The sequence below is a fragment of the Notechis scutatus genome, chromosome 2, assembly GCF_049901735.1.
Source record: "Notechis scutatus isolate UNSWTSFEM ecotype Mainland chromosome 2, rNotScu1.2, whole genome shotgun sequence".
Classification (NCBI taxonomy): domain Eukaryota; kingdom Metazoa; phylum Chordata; class Lepidosauria; order Squamata; family Elapidae; genus Notechis; species Notechis scutatus.
The window spans coordinates 252260058-252284359 of record NC_142010.1 but is presented as its reverse complement, the minus strand read 5'-3'; the positions used below and the strand labels follow the sequence as shown (position 1 = coordinate 252284359).

The window sequence follows — 24302 nt, the reverse complement described above, 5'->3', positions numbered from 1 at the left end:
CTTCCTTCCTTCCTTCCTTCCTTCCTTCCTTCCTTCCTTCCACGCACCCTTCCTACTCCCTCTCTCCTGCCTTCCTGCCTTCTCTCTCCTTCCTTCTTTCCTTCCTCCTCCCTCCCTCCATCCTTCCTTCCTCCCATATACCCTATCTCCATCCTGCCTGCCTACCTCCTCCCTGCCTCCCTCCTTTGATTTTGAGAGATTGACAATATTTTAAAGAAGTGGTAAGCAACCTGGTACCTCTGGTGACTCATACGCTTGCAGTACTTCTGTTGCTTGTTTCACAGGTTCACTAATCCTATCCAGAAACTGAACAGAATGGATAAAATTTGTCATGGTGGGAAAAGCTAATGAAAGAAAGAGCAAGGGGCCAGATTCATCCGAGGCCAGCAGGGGGAAAAATTGTAGAAAATCTCCCTCAGTATATCCCAGTTGGGTGATGGTTCACAGTTCTGTTGACTTCTTAGCTTTTTCCCCTTCTAATCATGTCAGGCTTCATTCATGCTCCCCAGTGCATATTCTTGCCTAAATATATAGAAATACACCCACACACACACAAATATGAGGTATCGCTTTATTATAGAAGAGAGTACATGTATCTCCTATGGCTGTGACTGGTAAAGAGTTTGGAAAAACAGAATTTCAGAAACCATTCTCTGCATGCTTGTATCGTGTGTGTTTTGAATTATTTCCCCAAAAATAATAAATGACGGGATATACATAAATAAACGAATAAATAAACACCCGATGGATATAAGAAAACTGTCCTATCCAGGTCAATTTATTTGCACCTCTAGCCCACAATCCTCTTCCAACTCTTCTGGTTTTTCTTTTTTTTTTCTTTTTCTTTCCTTCCACAGAGGAGGCTTTGCTCAGCTGCTCTCTGATCCCTTTGACACAGAACCAAGTTCTCTCTCTGCACAACAGATGTTCCACTATTGTCCCCATGATCCTTGCCCAAATCCATACATACAAGCTACAGTGACATTTATTACTTTTACCATCAGCAGGTTCCCTGAATAACAGCTATCTTGCATGTGTGGAAGGAGCTCTTTGTATTCCTGTATGAGAGGAATTTGTTTTTTTTTAAAAAAAACACCCTCTTAATAAAAATCCGACTGTAGGGACCAACTCAACACTCCCTTGTTCATATTAGCTTTGCATCTGCTTTTAATTTGGCCCTTGGTCTCGGGGCAGTGTGCCTGCTCCTTCATGCGCAGTTCTTGCTCTGATAGACCAGCTGGCTCAGCTACAGGAGGGGACTAATCTCTGGCCACATACTAACACTAGAGAGTGTCATTAATGAATTAATAAGGAGCCTGTTGCTTTCAGAAAAATCTATGCCTTCCCATCAGGAAGAGGGAGGAGGAAAGGAAAAGAAAACATTCCTTTTTTTGTTTTGTTTTTTAGCTCTGAAAGTCATAAAACTCGAGAAAGGTACATTAAGGAGATTGCATTTTAAATTAATTGCTTCTTTCTGGTGTTTCTGCCCAGCATCCACCCATCTCTGCTCTGCCTCTCAAAATTGGTCCGTATCTAACGTTACAGAGACCCATCCTATTGGGGGAAGAGAATGATGAGAAAATATTCACATAGACTCAAATTCGGAAAGGAAATGTAAAAACAAAACAAAAAATTGCACGCCTCTTTAAACATTACAAAAGTTACAGCGTGCGTTTTAGTGGGAATAATGGACGGATTCTTGTGGCGGCCGTTTGTCAGTTCTGCCTGTGGTCATGAAGCAGATCACCACAAAGTTGCTAAGGGTATTGTCACATGGCTGTGACTTGCGACTTCCTGCCAGCTTCCCCATTGATTTTGCTTTTGGGGAGCTGCTGCAAAGGTTGTACACGTCGATTGTGTGACAGAGGGTCACTGGGATCGTTGGAAATGTACCGCACATGGGTTGCCAAGTGCCAGAATCACAATTATGTGATGGCACGGATGTTGCAACAGCTGCAACATTGAGGACTGGCAATAAGTCTGATTATTTGGGCCATAGTAGTTTTGGGCACTGAACAAACAATCAGTAAATGAGGACTACCTGTAGGTATTACTGATTAATTAGACAGTGATGGTCATCTGAAATTCTGAAATATCCAAGTAAAAAAGAAGATTCTATCTATTATTCTCGTTTGTGAAAACTCGTTCGCTCTAACTTGTCTTTCCTGTCAAGCGCAGAAAACTAGGAGTCCAGGCATTTCAAAAGAATATAGCTTTGTTGTATGCTAAAGCTCTCTACAAGAATCTGAACTACTAACAGTCAAAGCAAATAGGTGATAGATAAGAGAATTCAAGGTGGGCTGAACTTAGATCTCTTTGGGGCACAATGGGACTTGAGACTTGAGACCAATGATCTCCTACATTTTCCTTTTTAAATATTTTCATAAATTCATTTTTTAAGCGAGACTTATGTGGCCCTAACTCACAATGTGTGTATATTGTGGCTGCTGCCTGAAGAGTCCTGCCACAGCTGATCAATTCTCAGGCCTCCTGTGTGAAGGGGAACATACTATTGTTTGGTGGGGGGAAATCAAACAGTAAAAGAAAAAAAGTACCTTGAGCAAACTCACTGGAGATTGAGAGGATGGGTTTACACCTACGCTCTGGTACCCTCAGTGTCAATTTCGGGATTGACACTTGGAAACCTGACACTCAGATCACAATGGAAGGAAAATGTCTGACTGAGTTTCTCAGTCACCTGGGTCATGATTGTCCCAAAGGTGCTTTTTCAAGAGGCAACTAGACTTTCTGGTTTTTCTTTGACGACATTATGCTTCTCATCCAAGAAGCTTCTTCAGATTTGGCTGGATGGTAGAGAATTCCCATTCCTCACCATCCAGCCAGAGCTGAAGAAGCTTCTTGGGTGAGAAGTGAAACATCTTCAAAGAAAAACCAGAAAGTCCAATTGCCTCTTGAAAAAAAAGCACCTTTGGGACAATGGAGGGAAAACTATAATATTTTTAATGCTCTTTACACCTACCATGCTAGCTTTTCGTTCCCAGGCCATGCCCCCATTTGGAAAGACTTACATAAAGTCATCCACACGGTCAAAGGCTGTAGAGATTCTCAGCCATCCAGATCATGGTTGTCCCAAAGGTGCTTTATTTTCAGGACTTCCATTCCCCATCATCCAGTCAGAGCTGAAGAAGCTTCTTAGATGAGAAGCGAAACATCTTCAAAAGAAAAAACAAGGAAGTCCAGTTGCCTCCTGAAAAAGCACCTTTGGGACATCCACGGGATCAAATGCAGTGCTAATATCTGCAAAGCCAGTAGAATAAGAGTTCTGCTCTGTTACTATTGAAGTGTTTGAATTTGATCAGACTTTCACATTTTCTATTTCCTGCTTCTTAGTATGTAAGAGTAAACTCACTGGACATGTGAGAAAGAAGTTATTTTGTCTTATATTTGTCCCAGCAATGTACCATAAGTGTGATTTCAGATCTAAGGACTGCGTTTGCTATGAATTGTACCTTTACAAAAAAAAAGAATAAAGAATAACTGTACTTGGAAAGAGGATGACCAGACTGAAATCAGTAGCTCCAATGTCAGCTATTCCCAAAATATGATGGGTTGACTGGTACAGCAATAACGGCAGAGTTATGAACACACTGCGCCTTAAACTTTAGCTGAGATATAAAATGTGTTGTTGTTTTGGCATGGCAGTATATATTTGTGTTGATCTTGGTTCTTGATATGTATTCAGTACTACAGCTAGATAATTTGTTAACAAGGCCTTTTTAACACTTTGGACAGATGCACATACTGTTTTCAATCTTCACGGTTAATTATTTGATTTTGTATTAGTTGCTAGAACACCCTGACTTCTAATCACTGCTCATTGTTGGGAGTCCATTATATTCTAACTGTTTGAGTGCTCCCGTTGACCTTGAACTGACATTATAAGCTGTGTCTAATCTTTTCAGTCTATATTTCTAATGCTTCTTTTCTTCCTCCTCTCCCACCCCCCCACAATCACCCTTCCTTCTTTGTCTGATCTTTGATTAGCATCAAAATGGGGCTGCCTCTGAGTCCAGCAGCGGATTCCGCCCGCTCTGCACGACACGCTCTCTCTCTCATTGCCACAGCCAGGCCACCCGCTTTCATCACCACTATTGCCAAGGAGGTAAGCGAAAGACCCTTTTGCCCATGTGCTTCCCTTCAGGCAGGAACAATGCCTCCATTGTTGAGCATCAAGAAACATTTCAGCCTCTATTTGCATTTTTTCCCCTTCCTTTCAAAATGACTCGATGTCATGTATCTCTGAATTTGCATCTACGCGTACAAGAGGTTGTGTATTTGAACGTCTCAACAGTTGCAATGCCTCTACACAAAACATGCAGGTTTTTTTTTTAAAAAAAGTAGAAACAAGGAGAAAAATAATGCTTCCGTCAGGCTTTATATATCGCCCAAACAAATGGATGTGCATATTTATTAAGAGTCTGTGGGGCTCTAGATTATCAAAAGATTGCCAACTATAGATGAAAATGGGATATTGCCCTGTTTCTTTACATAATATGTCTTTCGTCACTTTATAATAAAACTGATCAACAAATCTAGAGTGGAGTCATGCAACTAGGAAGTAAGACAGACTCCTGTTACCTCTTATTGCTGTTCCTAGGACCAAGTAAATGGTCCACTATGGAGAAATCAAGTTAGTCTGCTTCCCAATATTTAAGGCGATGCAGGTAGTCCTTGACTTACGACCACAACTGAGCCCAAAATTTATTTGGCTAAGCAAGACATTCGTTAAGTGAGTTTGACTCCATTTCACAAACTTTCTTGCCACAGTTGTTCAATAGATCACTGCAGTTGCTATGTCAGTAACATGGTTGTTAAGTGAATCTGGTTTCCCCATTGACTTTGTTTGTCAAAAAGTCACAAAAAGGTGATCACATGACCCTGGGACATGGCCACGGTGATAAATCTGAACAGTTGCCAAGCATCCCATGAGACCATGGAGATGCTGCAACATTCGTAGGTGTGAAAAATGGTCATAAGTCACCTTTTTCCAGCGTTGTAACTTTGAACAGTCACTAAATGAACTGTTGTAAGTCAAGGACTACCTGTAATACAATATGGATCAATAAATGGACCCCACTTGATTAAAAGGTGTCCACAAAAGAGCCCTAAAACAAAATGGATCGACAACATCAGCAAGTATTGTGGGCCCAATTGGCAAAAGAAAACTGAGGACCGTATTGGTTAGAAATACGTGGAAGAGAATTGTCTATCCTACAGTGGATAGACAGTGGCTAAAAATGATGATGATGATGATGATTATGATGATGATGATGATGATGATATAGCTGTAGCATCTTTGTTCTTCCCTACCACTATACAAACATTGTATTCATTTTTGTAATATATGAACCAGATAAATGTAGGTAATTAGAGTGGTGCGGTGGCCTAGAGGTGGAGCTCTCGCCTCACAATCAGAAGTTCGATCCTAGGTAGAAGCAACTATTTCTCCCTTGGAGCACAATGAGAATATATTTGCTGAATGTAACTCCGCATTGGTGATAGGAAGGGCATCTGGCCAGTAAACACTCAGCTCCATTCTGTTGCCCAGAATACACCCCACAAGGGATTATGGAGTCATTAAAAGTAGATTATAAATGTAGGTAATTACCCCATGTCAGTACAAATATAAAAAGGTGTCCTTAGAAGATTTGAACAACACAATATATTTCCTAATTTATAGTGATAGCCTAATTTTGACCTAATTAATTGTGTTCCTAGATTGAGCTCATTGGCCCAATTAGATTATGCAGACTATAGATGGCTAACCTTGTATGAGGGTATGTTGTATGAGATGGAATGGGAGAACCTGGGAGCAGAGTGAAAAGAAGAATCTGGCTAGAATCATTATGTAGCCACAAGAGAACTAAACCCAACTCCCCTTGAATACTGTTGACCCTTATCTAACTCTTAGCAGGTCCTGACCATCAGTGGAGAAGATTCGTGTTCATAGGCATTTTAGCAATAAATCAGTTTAATTGCCCCTTCACGTGTAGACCTGATTTTTTTGAGCCTGACCTTTGTATTGCAAATTAGAGCTTCAAAATCCACAAGTTATAATGAATTAATTACCAGTACATATGAGCATATATGTTCTAATTAAAGCATGTGGAACAATGTGATGCGAGCTACATTAAATAAATATGTATTTGGGCTCATTTGCAACTATAACTTGGTAAGAAGTATAGTTGAAGCACTGAATATTCCATAAAGTTAACAAACTGGGACATATATGCATCCCAAAAGCAGAGTGATACATAAAGCCCTAGTGCTTTGTTCTACTTATGATTGTGAACCTGTGAAATTTTAATAGAAAATATCTGCAAGTACCCCTAAATATTTATTTATTATTCAAAATTTATGCCACCCGTCTCCTCTACAAGGAGATACTGGGCAGCTTACAAATTAACTCTTAAATACCTTTGTTTTTTGTAGGTACACAGGCATACTGCTCTTCAAGCTAATACACAATCTCAACAAAATATTCATACCACCACCTTGGCTCGAGCAAAGGGAGAAATTCTGAGGGTTATTGAAATCCTTATTGAAAAAATGCCAACAGATGTTGTGGATCTCCTTGTAGAGGTATGTCAATATTTTATTATGCTTACATGTTAATAACAGTTGGTATTTATGTTTTGAGTTTACCCTGTATTGAAGAAGATAAGAGCCTTTGCGTTGGCCTACCTGTTGGTACAAGAGATCATTGTCATTGCAAAATCATTTCAAAGGCATTAAATGATTTTAGTGCCTACGAAAGGTCAGCAAGTCTTACCAGACTAATACTGTTTTTAAAACATTTGATTGAATGACTTTCTTAATAGATTGTGGGCATGTTGCAGACAGACTATACTTTGATTTCACTAGAGCATTTGGCAAAGTGCCTCACAACATTTAGCAAATTAATTGAGGGCCAAAGGAGATTTCAATATAGGTGGGTATAAAACTATTTTCAAAGTTGGTATCCCCACACCATTCTTAACTGCATCATGGAAAGGAAGTTAGTGTGTCCTGTAAACATTCTAGCCCAAGTAGCTGATTTAGTCAAACAATTGTGTAGGGGAGAGGGTTAACTCAACATTTCTCTGAGTAGAGATTTGAAATACCAGAAAATTTGTGCGAAAACTGGAACTCATAGCTGATGACACAACATGGATTGGCTAGCTACCCTACAATGATATTTCTAAGTTATAGTAAAAAGCTAAAAGCAACACAGTGAAATTTGATAGCGACAACAGCAATGCCCATCATCTAGGAAAAAGAATTCCCATGCATATTAATAGGGAAGGAGATACCTGGCTTGATAACAGTATGTAAGAAAAGAATATACAGTAGTTGATCACAAGCTGAACATGAATCAGCAGTGTGACATGGTCACTCACAAGTCACAGTAGAAATAGTTTTCAAATCATAGAAATATTTTTTTTGAAATCAGACCCCACTTTGAATGCTGCATGTGTTCTGGACATTATATTTTGAGAAAGATTCAGGCAAATTAGAACAAATTCATAAAAGGAAAAGGACGAAATGGCCTCTGGAAACTTAGCCTTCTGATAAGAGACTTGAGGGACTAGGGCAAGGGTGTCAAACTCAATTTCATTGAGGGCTGCATCAGGGCTGTGGTTGACCTCGGGGGGCTTGGTGGGTGTGGCTGACTGGGTGGATGTGGCCGACTGGGTGGGCATGGCCAGCTTGACGGCACTCCTCAAACTGCTGGCATGTTTTTTCTTTGCATTTGGTAGACCGGGCCAAAACCAAGCTGGTTTCTTTGGTAGATTGGGCTGAAGCCATGTTGGCCCGATGTTTCCTCTTTGGACTGGGTAGACCAGGCCAACACGACACGGGCTGGCCCCTTACACTTTCCAGGACAGCCCCATGGGCCGGATTTGACCACATTGTGGGCCGGGATTCGGCCCACAAGCCTTGTGTTTGACACCCCTGGATTAGGGTATTAGCTTAGTTTCAGAAAAGTCAACTGAGTGTGGATAGGCTAACACTCTTCAAGAACCTGAAGCCTTGTAAAGTTACAGGAAGTTAGATTCAGGCTGAATGATAGGAAAATCTTTCTAAAAGGAAAACCAGATCTGACAATGGATCAATCACCAGAAAGTTTCTCTCCTTCATTCAAGCTCTCCAAAGAGTGGTTGGACATGGACAGCCATCTGTCAGAGATTTTTTCATTTGGAATCTTGTACTAAATAGTGAATCAGATACTGTAGTCTAAATGACACTTCTCAGTTATTCTTTTAAGTGCTATATGAAGCAATTTGCATGCTTAATATAAAGTATTGCTTTGCATGAAGAATACCAATCTATCCAGGTTTCTCTGCAACTAAAAATTATATTGGTAGCTCAGAGAGCTGCTAATAATCAGCACAGACAATATTTCTGCTAGATGCAGACTTAGCATAAGGCAGTGTACTAATCACAAAAATATTTTTTTTTCTGCCTATGCATGCTATGTTTAATCCATGGAGGGTATTGATAGCTCAGTTTTAACACATTTGCATTCTTTTTACATGTAATAGCCAAAATCCCCAAATCCTGACTGTTGCATGTTTTAAGTCTTGCTATACAAAGGCTGCCTGAAAGTTCTTTGATGTATGAATTTTGCTGCATGTGATTGGAATAACGCATGGGATATTGTCTGTTAAGCCTCTTCACTTTGTCTTCCACTGGAAAATACTTTCCATTGGGATTCAGAATGCTGTCTTCTTTAACAATCCTGAAATAACTGAAATCAAAGCAGTTTACAAATGATACTTGAATTATAATGTTACCACTGTTGTTCAAGTAGCAGTATTCCTGCTATATATGCTAATGATAGATGTCTCCTTTCCTATGTTTTATTATGACTCCTCAAAGTACGGTTGCAAAATGCTGTTCTAAGTATTTAATTGTTTTCTACAATGATTTGTTGTTGTTATCCATAGGTAATGGACATCATCATGTATTGTCTTGAAGGCTCATTAGTCAAGAAGAAGGGACTGCAGGAGTGCTTTCCAGCTATCTGCAGGTAGGATCATAATAGGACTATGTGAGTATCAAAATTAGTAGTGAACAGTTTTTTTACAACAGGTATCTGTTTCTGTCCTACACCAAGGTTACCATCTCTTGACATTCTACTCCAGATAAGTTACCTAAAGCAGGGGTCGCCAACCTTTTGGACCTCAGGGACCACCAAACTCATAATTTTATATCCCGCGGACCAGAGACCCTGGGAAAATCCCCAAAAAAGTCTGCAGGAAAATTCCCCATCCCGTTTTCCTACCAATCAATCATTCTTTATTTGGGATTGCAGGATACCGTCTCCAGCTCCGTTCTCAGGGGGAGAGAGAGGGACTTTTGGCTTCATGCAAGGAAAGCAGCAGAAGCAGCAGAAGTCTTTCTTTCTCTCCCCCAAACTCCTCCAGAAATGAGTCTTTGTGAGACTTGTCACGGCGGCGCTGCCTCTTGGAGCAGGATGCCTTGCAGGGTCCCAAAGACTCATTTCTGGCAGAGTTTGGGGGAAAGAAAGAAAGACTTTTGCTGTTTTCCTTGCATGCAGCCAAAAGCAGAAAAAGAAAGAAGTGGAAAGAAGCAGGCGAGGCACCTGGGGCAAATTCCCCTCTCCGCCCTTTCCCAGTTATTATATCCTTTCATATGTTCCCCAGGACAACATCTCAGGACAAGATGAGGATAAGAGAAGGAGGCACTGTATGTTTCTCAACATTTGGTTTCTTCTGAGTTTGAAGCACTCTAGAAAGCAGCACAGTGACAGCAGGAATGTGAAAATGGCAATAAATAAATTTGAATATTATTTTGTTTCCCGTTTCTATTCCAGCCAACTTCATAACTTGGAAAGGGGATACATTTCAGCTCTATATTAATATTATAACAACTAAATATGAGCTAAATCAGGTAGCATCCACTGATTAGATTACTAACAAATTTTCCCCCCAAATTTTGTTCTATTGTACTTTATTAATTTATTTGATTCTTTTTGTTAGTTTTTATTGTTTTTATTTTTATTTTTTGTTTTAAATGTGGTTTTACTTTGTGTAAGCTGCCTCAACCTGTCATGGGCAAATAGGTGGCAATATAAATTAATTAATAAAGAAAAAAGAAAAAAAATCAAATCCTAATGAGGAACAGCAGTCTATATGTAACAGACTTGAGTTAAGGTAGCTTCGTATGAAAGTATGAGGGTGGGGGGAAATGCCATTACAGTATGCATATAGTATATTGTTGCTGTAATGTATGGTATTGTACTGACTTAAATAAGAGTTTCTGTAGTGTCTAGCTGACCTCAGAACTATTTGTATAAGAATTGCCCCTGTTTGCTTAATAACAGGAACCAGAAAACCCATTGATTGTGCTAATTGGAGTTACAAATCAAACTATACATGTTCTCCATGAGGTCAAAGATAGTGAGATAAAAAAGATGGGACTTCAAAGGCAATAGTGTTTTGGGTTTTTTCCCAATTTTTCCCAAATTTATTTCAATCTGCATATGCACAGCAATACATTAATAGTGTGGCATCAATATATCATACATTTTAGTATAGGCAAAATTAATAATATCGATCATATCTCTCAATGCATATATTTCACATTAATTCATAATCCTTCAATGCTTATTTTCAACCTTTCAAAACTCTGTCCAAATGCCTACCGCCATATCAGTTAAACATACCTAGTAATTCCATTATTCAATTTTCTCCCTGCTTTTATTTTATTTTTTTAAAATAAAAAATTCTCATTTGGCAAGCGGTGTGGTTCCAGGTTTCACATCTCAATACAAACATGACCATAGTTACCTGTTCATTATATTCGCTTAGTTTCATATTACATCATCCTTATTATTGTTAAATATTAAGCTTATCTTATCCAATTCCAATTCATGTTATATTAATACATTCTCAAAAAGGCAATGGTGTTTTGAGAAAACAAAGTCTGTGTGTTTTAGAATAAATATTACTGTTTACTTTGTTATTTTTAAGTGTAAATTCCCTTGGCGTTGCTCCCCTTAGCTTGCCTCATCTTCAGGTACCCCTTATTCTCAGCATTCCTTCACCTTCAAGGGATTGTTAGGACTGAAACAGCAGTTTTACTGCAAGCTTCCCCCCTGGGTGGCAGTGAACAGATCTAAAGACTTATGGTTTGGCAAAACCCCTTGAACCAACAGGAATTTTCAATGGCAAATGAAGAGAGTCCTCTCCAATTCTGCTGAAATGTGGAATAAGCCTTGTTGAATCTGTAATGTCCCCAGATCTGGGAAGAGAACTCAGACAACAGTGTGTTCAGTGTTATGAGTTATCAGGATAGGAGTCTCAGGATGAGAAACTTTCCATATTGACATATGGGGGTGAGTTCCAAGTTCCCTTCCAACATTCCAAGGAATGTTTTGTATCAGAGGTGGTATTCAGCCAGTTCTGACAGGTTCCAGAGAACCGGTAGCAGAAATTTTGAGTAGTTTGGAGATCCGGTAAATACCAACTCTGACTGGCCCCGCGCACATCTATTCTCTGCCTCCCGAGTCCCAGCTGATCGGCTGGGTCTTCTTTTGTTGCCCTGCACAGGAGAACGGAGCTGGAAAGCAGATTAGTGGGGTGGGGAGGGAATGGGGATTTTACAGTATCCTTCCCCTGCCATGCCCACCAAGCCACGCCCACCAAACCATGCCACACCCACCAGCCATGGCCACAGAACCGGTAGTAAAAAAAATTGAATCCCGCCACTGTTTTTATATGCTTTTCCCATCATTCCCCCTTACCCCCAGCAAAGTGGCAGGCAGTTCTTCCAGTTGGCCAAGGAGGAGGAGGTGGCTCGTTGGGTGCTCTCCTGAGAGCCATGAAGGGAGGGGAGACAATGTAAACTTATGTGTAGAAAGAAGAATGAGCCAATAGGTCACCAGTTGGCTGGTGCAATATAAAAATTCTGCAAAACAAACGAAGAAAAGGGAGGAGGAAAGGGTTGAAATGAACAATAATGAGCAACAAACAAATGCATAAGGGATTTACAAATGTAATGGAGGGTTTCATTTTCCAATATATCATTAGTTAATTAAGAGTAACTGAATGTATTATATCATTTCAAAGACTAAAAAAATCAGTATTAGAACACTAATCATTAAAGTATGAATATCTGTAACCATGATCAAATTGGTATAAATCACTGATTGTGATTGGAAAATTCTGTCCATATGACTAAAAGTCTCTTCTGATTTGAAAATCCTATACATTTGAAGCACAGACTCTAAACATAAAGAAATTAAATTTGACCTGTGTGTGTGTGGTACAAATCCATATGTTCATTTGTAGTCTAGCAGTGGTTTCCAAATTCAATTAAATTCTGTATCAGATTTACTTTTAAGATACGAAATTATTCTAGATGTCACCATATACCCCCACAATTTAGTAAGCCGTTCTTCCAATGTGGAGATTAACCAGATTTTATAGTAAAAGAGTGCATATGTCTTCCTTGTGGTAGTTAGGATTCAGTATACTTTAAGGGTTTTCTTTAGTTTTGTGGTTTTTGCCTTTGTATCAGTCTTGGCTCCTGGGTATTGCCTAGACTGCAGTTTTCTTGGCAACATTTTCAGAACTTGTTTGCCTTTGCCTTCCTCCTACGGCTGAGAGAAAGCAGCTGGTCCAGAATTATCCAGTTGGCTTTATGCCTAAGGAAGGATCAGAACACACAGTCTCCCAATTTAAATTTAATACAAATATTACATGTTGAAATGATAATTCAGCTTTTAACATTTGGTTTGTTCCGTTATGAATCATTTTCCAGAATTTTGCTTCACAACATTGCCAACAAATATAAAAGAATGTGGGACTCAGAACCTCAAGCTGCCATTACTTCTTCATCTAACTCCCACCTTCTTCCAAAGATCCCAAATTTGTACAAAGGTTAAGCATCCCTGGTCAAGCTGTACATTTTAATGGATCATTGAATCAACAGAAGCTGACATAACCCGTGTGTGCAGTTAAAATAAACAGAACAGTGTTCTGTGAATATGAATGCAAACTTAACAGCTTCTATTCAGCTGTTCGCAGATTCAAAATAAGTACACAGATAATAGGGATGTTCTACAGATGTTATATAAAGACATCGGATTACAAATCCCATAATCCCCATAGTCACCATACCAGCCAACCAGCAGCCTATAGATTATGAGAACTACATTTCAATTCACTCACAGTTGGCCTGTTTAGAAACCTTCCTATGCCTTTTGTCTTGCTTGAGCCATTTTGCATGGATCATAGCTTGCATATCAGTGAGGCCTTAGGTTCTGCTGTTTAATATTGCTCAATTGTAGGTGCTCATTAAAATGCCAGACAGAAATCTTACAAGCTGAAACACTGAAATAATAGCAGCAATAATTGGGTTAGGCATAGGGTAATGTAGTTTTTGACATTTTGAAAATGTTAAAAGATAGTGGAAGCTCCTAAGCATGTATGAGCCTTAATTCAGAAAGATCATTTAGTAAAACCAAGATCCAAGAAAACATAAGATGGGCAGTCATACCACAGACCAAAAGAACACAGAACCAGAACCAACTCAAAGTAGAGCAACCCAAAAAAACCTAAGGAGAGACCAAACCATCACCATCCTCTTAGCAGACAGAGTGAACCACCATTAGCATGAGCAGAACACAATATATACAAAGCCAAAAAACTTATAAACACCACCCCAATACTAAAATATGCAAATGAATATGCAAATGCATTGCACCAACCCAGAACATCAGCAAAAAGGAAACAGACCACCTAATGTGTGTGTGTGTGTGTGTGTGTGTGTGTGTGTGTGATGTTTTCGCAGGTATTTATATGTATGGTATTTAGGTTTCTTCGGGTTTTTTCCCACGTCTTAATATTTGTGCTTTTATTATAGTGACGTTTTGGCAGAATCTCATCTGCCATCCTCAGGCTTGTGTATTGGGTTCTTTTTAATCGTGTGTGTCAGGCTTGGCAGCCGTTTTTTGTTTGAATTTGGTGCTGGCTTTCTGCTTTATTTGAATGGTTTTTTTCTCATCTTGATTGGCTGGAAATCTAGGTCTGTTTTTACTGGTCTTTGAGTTTCTGTGTTCTTGATTAGTTGACAACATTGTGCTTTGTGCATTGGGGTTTCTTAGTGCAGCTTGGTTTCTTGTGAATGGACGATAATTATTTATTAGGAAGCTAGGTTTTATTTGGGTAGCTGGCTGGTGCATGTTTGGGCTGGAGGTATTGCGGGGGGGTCTGTTTGTGTCCAGGTGCTTGCTTGGATTGCGGTATAGAGATTTTTTTGTTTGTGAGTGCAGGCTTCCAGATGATTGACAGTCTGGTGGAGTCATCTCTTCTGTTCATATTATTAGGTCTTTTAGCAATCTCTATGGCTTCTCTGATGATTCTGTAGCCAGGGTTTTCTATAGTAGCTAGGTTTTTGGTGCCATTGAAGTCGATACTATGACCTGTGGCTTTCATATGTTGGACTAGTGAGGAAGTGTGTTCCAGAATGCAATAAAAAAAACTTCCTGATGTGCATGCGCGGGAGTGCCAGAAACCGGAAGCTTAGCTTGCTGGCGCATGCATGCACACGGGCCACCTGGTCTTCCTGTTTCGAACATGCATGCGCATGCGAAGACCAGCTGGCCGGCACGTGCATGCACTCCAAGGAGCCTCTCTTCCAGTTTCTGGCAAACCTGAATGCATGAAGACCAGCTGGCATACCGGAACCCAGAAGAGTAACGGGCGACGGCTGGTGTGCCCGGAGAGATGGCTCTGCACAGGTTCGCCATCACAACGCTACAGTATAACCAACACAACCTATGAAAAGGATATCACTAACTTACATCAAAAACATCTCAGAAACAACAGACTGTTACAACTATACGGCATCACTGTAGCACACAAGCCAACTAAAGTCCTCCAAAACATCTTAAGTAAATCAAAACACCATCAACCCAAGAAGTAAAAGCAGGAGTCATCTACATATACATTCTAAGGCTACTATATAACAGCTACTATGTAGAACAGGCAGCAGAAGACTAGCAGAACGCATGCATGAACACCAACTAGCAGTCAGAAGACATGATGAAACTCCTTAATATCACAACACATGGACAGACCACAGTTGACCACAGGGAAACTGTAAGTGTCCTAAACCAAGCTAAATCCAAAAACACCAGGGAATTCCTGGAAGCTTGGCATTCAGACAAATAGGTCATTAAAGGGCACCTAGAGGTAAATGACATTTACACATCAGTCAAAAGAGAAAGTAAAAAAAAACTAAGAACACACCCTCGCCAATAGCCTACCAGATAAGCAGATATTAACACCAGAAGGTCAAGCAGAAAACAGTATCCTAATCAAGGATCTACCTAGGAGAAAAACACAGCCCCACCAACATTGGCAGCATTCTGAAAACGACATTGGAGAGAGAGAGAAGAAATTGTCATGGTTCAGAAGACGTATTGCAAAAACTGAGAATGTGTATGATGAGCAAAGAATTCAGAAAAGGATATGCTGGTCTGAATTTCTTTATTTGTAAATAAAGATGTCTAGACATCCTTATTGGTGTGCCACCAATTATAAGATGGGTGTGCCACTCATCTCATCCAGAGGCAACTTAGGAACCAGGGTTTGTATAGTTTTTCAGGTCTATGAAAAGGCCCCGAAGTAAATTTAGTATGAAAAAAAATCATATTGGTGTTATATTGCAGATAAGTATATTATTTCAGCCCTAAGTAATTGCTAATAGTGTTTTATTCTCTTTTTAATTTTGTGAATGGCACATGGTGATGATATCATTTGTGTTTCTTTAATAAAACAAACAAAATGATTTTACAACCTCTCGATTCAGAATTTCAGAAATTTGGATACAGCAGAATAGAGCAGATGTTTTAATTATTAAGCCTACCACTTTAGTGCATTTAGAGTATTTTATGATTATGCTACAAAATGAGCTAAATCAAACTCAGTATTTTAGGAGCAGTCTTAATATGTTTAAGATTGGAGTTTTTCATAATATTCAGGCTTCATTTCCTTTTTGAAAAGCTTATATTGTGAATGCATCCTAATTTAAAAATAGTTTATTTAAAAATAGCCTTTGGGGACACAAATTGGACTGTCTGTAATATCACAAATGCATTAAGGTATTTCTGAGGTAGTTTTTAATACTTTCAGATACTTAAACTGATAAATTAAATGCCTTGTGATAATATTATAGATAGCAAGGTTAACTTGATCAAGAGTATTATTTTGTAGCCCCTGGGCTAATTTCAGGCAGCCTTGCCCTGCTTGAAGCCCCATGCAAAGGACAACTTGACATTTGAGAAATATGGTAAGAGCATCTGGACATGTTCTAAACATCCATTTATTAGAGAGGGGAAAAATAAACAGATTTTAAAAAACAAACAAGGATTTTCGCTTTTGGATCTGGCCATAGTCTGCTTGCTTCAGTTGAGCTCCTATAATAGAATCCTTCAACAGATTAAGAATAAATTCACACAGGGTTGTGAGGGAACTAGAACACTTCAGCACCAAAATCTGAGTGAAAAATGTATTTATTTGTGTGTCCATTTGTTTATTATTTATACATACATACATAATATCTCAGTGCAGTGAACATATCCAACACACATTCCTCTTCCTGTTTCCCCCCAGCAATAACTCTGTGTGATGAGTTGGGCTGAGAAGAGAGATTGGTGCCAAGGTCATCCAGTTGGCTTTCATAGCTAAGGCAGGACTAGAACTCATGGTCAGCCACTTTCCAGCCTGTTGCCTAGACCAAACTTTCTCAAAATCAATCTGAAATTAATTCAAATGATCTTTATCATGCACTCATAATATACAAAAGAGGTTGATTGATAACTGATACTTTTAGCATTCTTCCAATCTTAAAAGAATCTTTTAAGGGTATTATTCACTCATTAGAGTTAATGAGACTGAACATTTTTGATATTTTTTTTTTTTTTTTTTTGCAAGACGGATAAGGACCCAATAAATGGGAATAGTTTTTCCTGAGTAATCCATCCAGTGTAACTCTAGCAGATGGTAAACCAGATAAATTCAGGTTTATATTGAAGATTATAGCGCTATCCAATAGAGGAAAAATATTACCCCTATCTTTATTGCCTCTATATATGGCTTCACAAAGCTCATTTGCTGCAGATGTCCATGTTCCAAGATTTCCATTTGGCCCAGTATTGTAATCCTTAATGGTTGACCTATTTGAAATCCCTCTCAGTTTTCAAATTAGAGAAGATCCTTTTCTTTTCTACAAGGGAAGGTCAAAAGCTTTCAATTGCCTCTTAAATTGTATTACATGACAGTTTTCCTCCTGTAACTATATTAACAATAAAAATGTTTGTGCAGAAATTCACAGAAAATGTACCATATTTAATGTCATTAATTTGAAAGCTGTCTCCGTGTAACGGTCCTGATACGTTGATTAATGCACAATGTCTGCTTCGCTGTAGCAGTAATTTTATTTAATGTAATTACCGGTTGGTTAGTTAGATTTATATCACCCTTTCCTCAACGACTTCAAGGAGGCACACGTAGCATTTCTTTTTCTTTTCTCTGCCACAGTGAGGAGGACGGGCTGACAGAAGTTGCCAGGCCCAGAGTCACCTTGTGAACTTCTCTGGTTAAAAAGGCAGATTAGAATCTTAAGTCTCGACAGTCCTGGTCCAAAATACAGGTCGTCCTCAACTTACAACAGTTCATTTAGTGACCATTTGAAGTTACATCCCTGAAAAAGTGTGACTTGTGACCATTTTTCACATTTGCAACTGTTACAGCATCCCTTGGTCAAAAATTCAGATGCTTGGCAACTGGCTGGTAGCCAAGCATCCATCTCAGTCATCCAGGTCAAGGTGCTTTTTCAAAAGGCAACTGGACTTTGTTTTTCCTTGAAGTCATTTTGCTTCTCGTCCAAGAAGCTTCTTCAGTTCTGACTGAATGGTGGAGGATGGAAGGATTTATATTCCTGGCAGTCATCTGGCCGCATATAACACTGAATGAATAAAAGATAAAAAGAAGGACTAATTTGAATTTATATGAGGAGGCTGTGGCAGATATCGGAAGTAGACAGGTCAGGAGAGCTGCTATATTTTCTTAAAAGCGTGGAGTTGCATAGTGGGAAAAGGAAAGGGACAAGAAAGATTTTCTCTTGGAAAAGTGGAGGAAAGAGAACAGGCTTTCTTGCTGAAGCTTCTGTCTACTGTAATGAAGAACACAATACATAATAAAGCCAACAAAATAAATGGCATGTACATATATCATGCAAAGAAATAGCAGTATTTACCTAGACAGGAAAACAACTGAATAAAAGGACAATTTAAATGAGAGAGATTGGTATGATTCTGAATTATTTTCTTTCCAATTTAACTATTTTATCTTTGTTTTACTGCTGGCCTTCTTGCATGGCCTATGTGCCAAAAGAAGACTAAAAAAAAATCATATCACAAATAAATCAAGAAAACCATTTGAGAACCTAGGTGGAAATATACATGGGTAAAATCTAGAGCACGAGGCCTTCAAAATTTTCAACAGCTGTTGGTCGTGCTGTATTTAATGTAGGAAAGATCAGAGATTATCCTGTTTTTCAGGATAATTTATTCGGGTTTCGGGATAATTTATTCTAAAACCAACCTTTCATTTTACACGTAGCCTGGTGCCGCCTTTTCCTTTCCCAGAATCCTTTGGGACCCAGTTTGCCAAACATCTATTCAGCTTCTTGGAACTCAAACACGGGGTTAAGGTGTTTGAGTTCCTATCAAGAAGCTGAAGAGATTTTTTTTTTGTCACAAAGGATTCTGGGAAATGAGAAGATGGCACCATGGCAGTGTGATGCATTGTAAAATAAAAGCTTGTTTTTTTAGAACTTCCTTTACCTACCCAAACATGGTAAAACAACAACATCCAAAAAACCCTTTGGAAAACTACAGAATGAATGATGGTATTGTTAACATATTGAAATAATACAATGATGTAATTAATGATTAGCAGTGAAATAATAAAATTAATAATAATATAAATATTAATAAAAAATTAAACAATGAGTAATTAGATAATGAAATAATATATTTTAATATAAGCATGTGTATTAATAGTGGAATTACATGGATTGGATGAATGGAAAGAATATAAATAGATCTACCCTATATGTTTAAATGATATTGCAATTGGTATAAGAATTGTATATTGAAACACTGAACAATGAAAGAATGAAGGATGAAACTTTAATATATACAGATGTGAAGACTTAAAAAAGGAAAATATGAATAATAAAGCAGTGAAAGATGGAAGATAGAAAAGAAATGTCTTTGAATATTACGGTGACATGAATAAAAGTTAGAATAGAAATAAGAGGAGAACAATAATATATATATTAATATAACAAGATATAATAAAAAGAGGGAGGTTTAGAAATTGAATGGCGGTAGTATTAGATATGTTTAAACAATGAAACAATGAAATGTAATAACTATGAGTAATAATATGTTTATTTGTACTAAAACATATGATACCCAAGTATCACATTGTTCACAAATTGATATGTATAAGCAACATAAAACAAAAAATACGACCAAACCCTCCTCAACCCCGCCATTTTGCATCTTGCCCACAGTCCAATCAGATCTCACTTTTTCCTTGTTCTGATGTCCAATTCAGGTTCTACATGGTCAGCTATTACGAGCGGAGTCATCGAATAGCAGTTGGATCTCGCCATGGTTCAGTGGCCCTCTATGACATCCGGACTGGAAAATGTCAGGTAAATAAATCATCGTGATCCTCTCTCTTTAAACTGCAGAAGTATTGAAAGGAAAGTGGACTCGCTCTGCACCAGTTGACATGCTGAGTCGCTGGAACGTTATGGATAATGCTAAGGGGAATCAATAGTTTAATGAAGGACTCAATGTATATACAGTCTCACTGTTTTTGTTTGCTTGTAACTGAATGGTGAGCGCAGATGGGTTAATAATAGCTGTCCAGTACACACACGCACGGACACATGCACACACACAAACACACACACACCACAAACTTCTCACACAGTGCTCAGTTTTTCCCTACATCAGTTTTTGTGTTGCATATCTGCAAATGGCTCCCTGGGAATCATTTACTGAGGTGTTTTTTTAAAAAAATACAAATTCCATTCTCAACATTGAGAGTCACTAAAGAGATCAGTGATAGTTGTCACCAAAGTAAGTCAAATAAGATGCAGTCACAAAAACATTTACTAAAACCTCTGAGTAATCATATTTGAGAATGGGCTATAAAGATTCTTAATTGGGTCAAAGCTCTCTAGGGCTTTCCACAAATGCATGAACAGAAAAGGTACCTAATCTTATGAGACATGTGCTGACATTATCACATTGCCAGGAACCATGATTCAAGAAAGTCCTGGGGCTTATTTTTCCCAGTGTTTTCTAGGCATTTTAATCCTGACATGTCTGTATCTATCTAAACCAAGTTTGGACTCTTGCAGCTGCAATGGTTAAAAATGCCTAATTATTAATTATATTTGGTGCATGGTACATAACCGCAATCTCAGCTTTGTTTAAAAATGCAGCTTTAATCTTCGGTACATTTTCTTTGGTTCACTAATTTCTTGAATTAACTAATGAACTGAACGAATGTTCCATTTGTTTTAAAATATAGATCTCTGATCCTCCAAAGAACCATAGTTTTTTGTTTTGTTTTTTAAAAAAACCCTAATCTGGACAGCCTAGAGAAGTTTATTCACAGTTTAACTAATTACATCTCTTGAATGGTGCAATTTTGTTAAAGAAATGCAATTGATGGGCTGGTAAACTATTAAAATACAGTTTCATGTTCAGATATAGCAAGCATCAATCTCTAGTCTAGTTATTAATTGTCAAGTGTCAACTAATTTCATAAGTCTCCTTAATATCGGCAGTTTCCTTACTCCTAAATTAAACAAATTACTCTCTTACTGAAAGATTATATAATTTAATTGGTGCAGTTTCAATTCCTGTTTCTCAAAATGTGCATAATATTACCTGGTGTTCAAGGGGAGACCTGATGTATTTTCGTGGGAACTTTCCATTCACATTTTGTACATCTTTTGTTTTCTGTGCTTTGTTCTCCTTACCAACCCCCCAAAAATGTTTTTAATTCTTTGTTGGTTCTCGGTTTTGATTCTATATCTCTCTTTTTAATAATTTATTTGCTAATGTATCCATAGGGTAGACATATAGAATTCTGCTTTGACCACCAGTGGTAGAAAAATGGCTCCACATAATAGATTTCAAAATTTGTATAAGTTAAAAATGGGTATAACAAAGGTTGAAAGAGTATTCTTACATACCTAAATGACAAAAAAAGAGCTGTATCTAGCAAGAAAATCTTCTTTCTGGCTTGCTTTGCCTTTTGTTTAATAGACATGCTTGGATATCTGTTCTTTCTCCTCTTCCAGTAGTCTTCTGGTATGCATCCTGTGGATTAACTGCAGCTGGTTTAAAAATATACCAACATTTTGTTTCACGTGCATCTATTGTTAAATTAGTTCAACTAAACCAAGGCCATGATCATAGAAAACAGAGTTGGAAGGGACCTTGAAGCAGGGGTAGGATTCAAATTTTTTAACAACCGGTTCTGTGGGTGTGGCTTAGTTGGTGGGCGTGGCTTGGTGGTCATGTGACTGGGTGGGTGTGGCTTGGTGGTCATGTTATTGGCTGGGTGTGGCCAACTCAATATCACTCACATCGAGGCACGCATCTTCTCACCTGGCCTCTCATGACTGTGGGGATGCTGCAACAGTCATAAGTGTGAAAAAGGGTCATAAGACCCTTTTTTCAGTGCCATTGTAAATTTGAATGGTCACTCCACACAAGCAAAGTACCAGCAAAGGAGGGGGGGAAAACTCCAGAGACGTTCTTGAGACAGGAAGTCTAGTCCTTCCAAGAAGGGTTAACAGAGAGGTAGTTTCTGTAAGCAACACCAGAATATTTCCTTCCTGCCTTCCTTACAGGATTAGGCCACTAATTTCTTCTAACAACTGGTTCTCCGAACTGCTTAGAATGTTAACAACCGGTTCTAGCGAATAGGTGCGAACTAGTAGAATCCCACCCCTGCCTTGGAGGTCATCTAGTCCAACCCCCTGCTCGAGCAGGAGAGTCTATTCCAAATATTAGCCAATACCTAGGATCAAACTTACAGCCTCCTGATTGTGAGGCAAGCGCTCCACAGATGTGGCTATACCATTTATGAGAACAATTCGGTTTAATGTAGTTGATGATTCTCCAGTGACAGGAATATGTTGCAAAGAAAAATACCCCTTTTTCAAGCAAACTTCAGTGTAGACAGTTATTACACATGCCATAGGTTCGCCATCACGGACCTAAAGATTCAATCCCCTTCTTTGGATATGCTTGACCCTCAAGGTTAAATCTTCTCTAAGGGAATGTTCAGAGACATTTGATATTTATACATTTACAGTTATTTAATGTTCTTTCTTTCTTTATACATTTATTTATAAATTATTTATATGTTTACAAAGTTATTTAATATTCTTAATAGGGACATTTTTTTTGCTTCTTATGGACGGGTATTACATTTTTACTAATGTGTTTTATCTCATATTTTGAAAAACACGAAGAATTAGAAGAGGACACAGCATATAAATGTTGGCAAATCTATGAAAATATTCATTTCCATGAACCAGGATCCAAGAGGTCATTTTAGCGATGCCAGCAAAAGGTGGAAGTAAGGAATTGCTGCTCTCTGAATGAAAAACTGAAAGGACATTACAGTTATAATGAAGCAGGGAAACAAATTACAATGATGGGTTTTAGTAGCAGGGACAGACAATGTACCACACAAAGACGGGAGGAGATATTACTGAAGAAATTTCAAGGATAAAAGGGAAGAAGGAGATACAGCATATTTATTGCAAATTAGAACCTATTGGAAAGTACTATGCATTTTGTTTAGTTGCAATTACTTGGAAACCTACTAAGGGTTTTGTGTTTGCTGCTGGAATATGTGGACAATTACATTCAAAAATGGATATATTCGGGCCTGTGCAGGCCAGCCTGTTGTACTGTAAATGAGGTGAAAAGGATCAGAATTGTATTCTGCCAACTATCATTTGTAAGTACAATTTAACCTGGAGAGATTTTCCTACCATTTATGAAAAACCATCTTAAAAAGAAGAAAGGAAGGGCAGATATTTTATAGTAAGTAGAAATGGCACATTATTAAAAAGAAAAAAAACCAAGAGTTAGAAGACTAAACTGCACATATCTGTAAGTTGGTGGTTGTATTTGGATTTTGAGGAAGCTTACTGTAGAAGAATAAGATTTATTTGGCTTCTAAAACAATCACAGATAAATAACTTTTCAACAGAATACAAGGCAAAAGTGAGGTTAGAGCCCCAAAATATACATTCATCTATTTTAGCCTTTTTTTCTTTTGTTTTAGCCAAATCCCATTTCACAGGAAGGCAAACTGTTGAATCTAAAACATGAGTAACTTATCTGAATGTGGCTATAAATACCACCTGAAAGAAAATTATCCTATATTTCAAACAATTTGTTTGAAAACCTTAAACAATAAATAGTCATGGAAGCCATCCACAATGATGGATTATCAAGGATTTATTAAACATATTGTTAAGTAATAGTGGTGGTGGTTGTTGTAGTAGTAAATATAATTGTATTCATTTTGTATCACATTTTCTTTGTTCTACTAAACTTTTAATATTGCAAACAAAATTTAAAACCACTACCAATATAGCAAACATTGGAATGGAATGGAATGGAATGGAATAGAATAGAATAGAATAGAATAGAATAGAATAGAATAGAATAGAATAGAATAGAATAGAATAGAATAGAATTATTTATTGGCCAAGTGTGATTGGACACACAAGGAATTTGTCTTTGGTGCATATGCTCTCAGTGTATATAAAAGAAAAGATACATTCGTCAAGAGTCAAGAATCATAAGATACAACACTTAATAATAGTCATAGGGTACAATAAGCAATCAAATCATACTAGGAAACAGTCAACATTCATTCTAGCAAACATTAAAGATAATTTAGAATTTAGAAATGTATCACAACCAAATATCATAGTGATTGTAAACTAATGTAATTTTAACAACAGAATAGACACATTTATGGAGGAAAATCTGAGTACCGCCTTACTGGATTTTATATAATGAATTCCTCTCATAAACTTCATCTAGGATGATAACTGGCCTAATAATTAAACAAAAGATCCATATTCAAGAACTTCCACTGAGTCTCAAATGCTAGAGATCAACTGGGTAGAACGGAATT

General features: G+C 38.0%; 1 protein-coding gene across 5 annotated transcripts in view; it reads left to right on the top strand.

The window, feature by feature from the left end:
* The window catches only part of WDR7 (WD repeat domain 7), a 265074-nt gene that overhangs the window by 205856 nt on the left and 34916 nt on the right, over positions 1–24302 (top strand). For all 5 annotated transcript variants that reach the window (XM_087958594.1, XM_087958593.1, XM_087958592.1 and 2 more), the window contains 4 exons: positions 4006–4123; positions 6454–6603; positions 8952–9034; positions 19665–19764. In XM_087958594.1, the coding sequence (XP_087814720.1) occupies positions 4006–4123; positions 6454–6603; positions 8952–9034; positions 19665–19764 (451 nt within the window). The remainder of the gene's footprint in view (positions 1–4005; positions 4124–6453; positions 6604–8951; positions 9035–19664; positions 19765–24302) is intronic.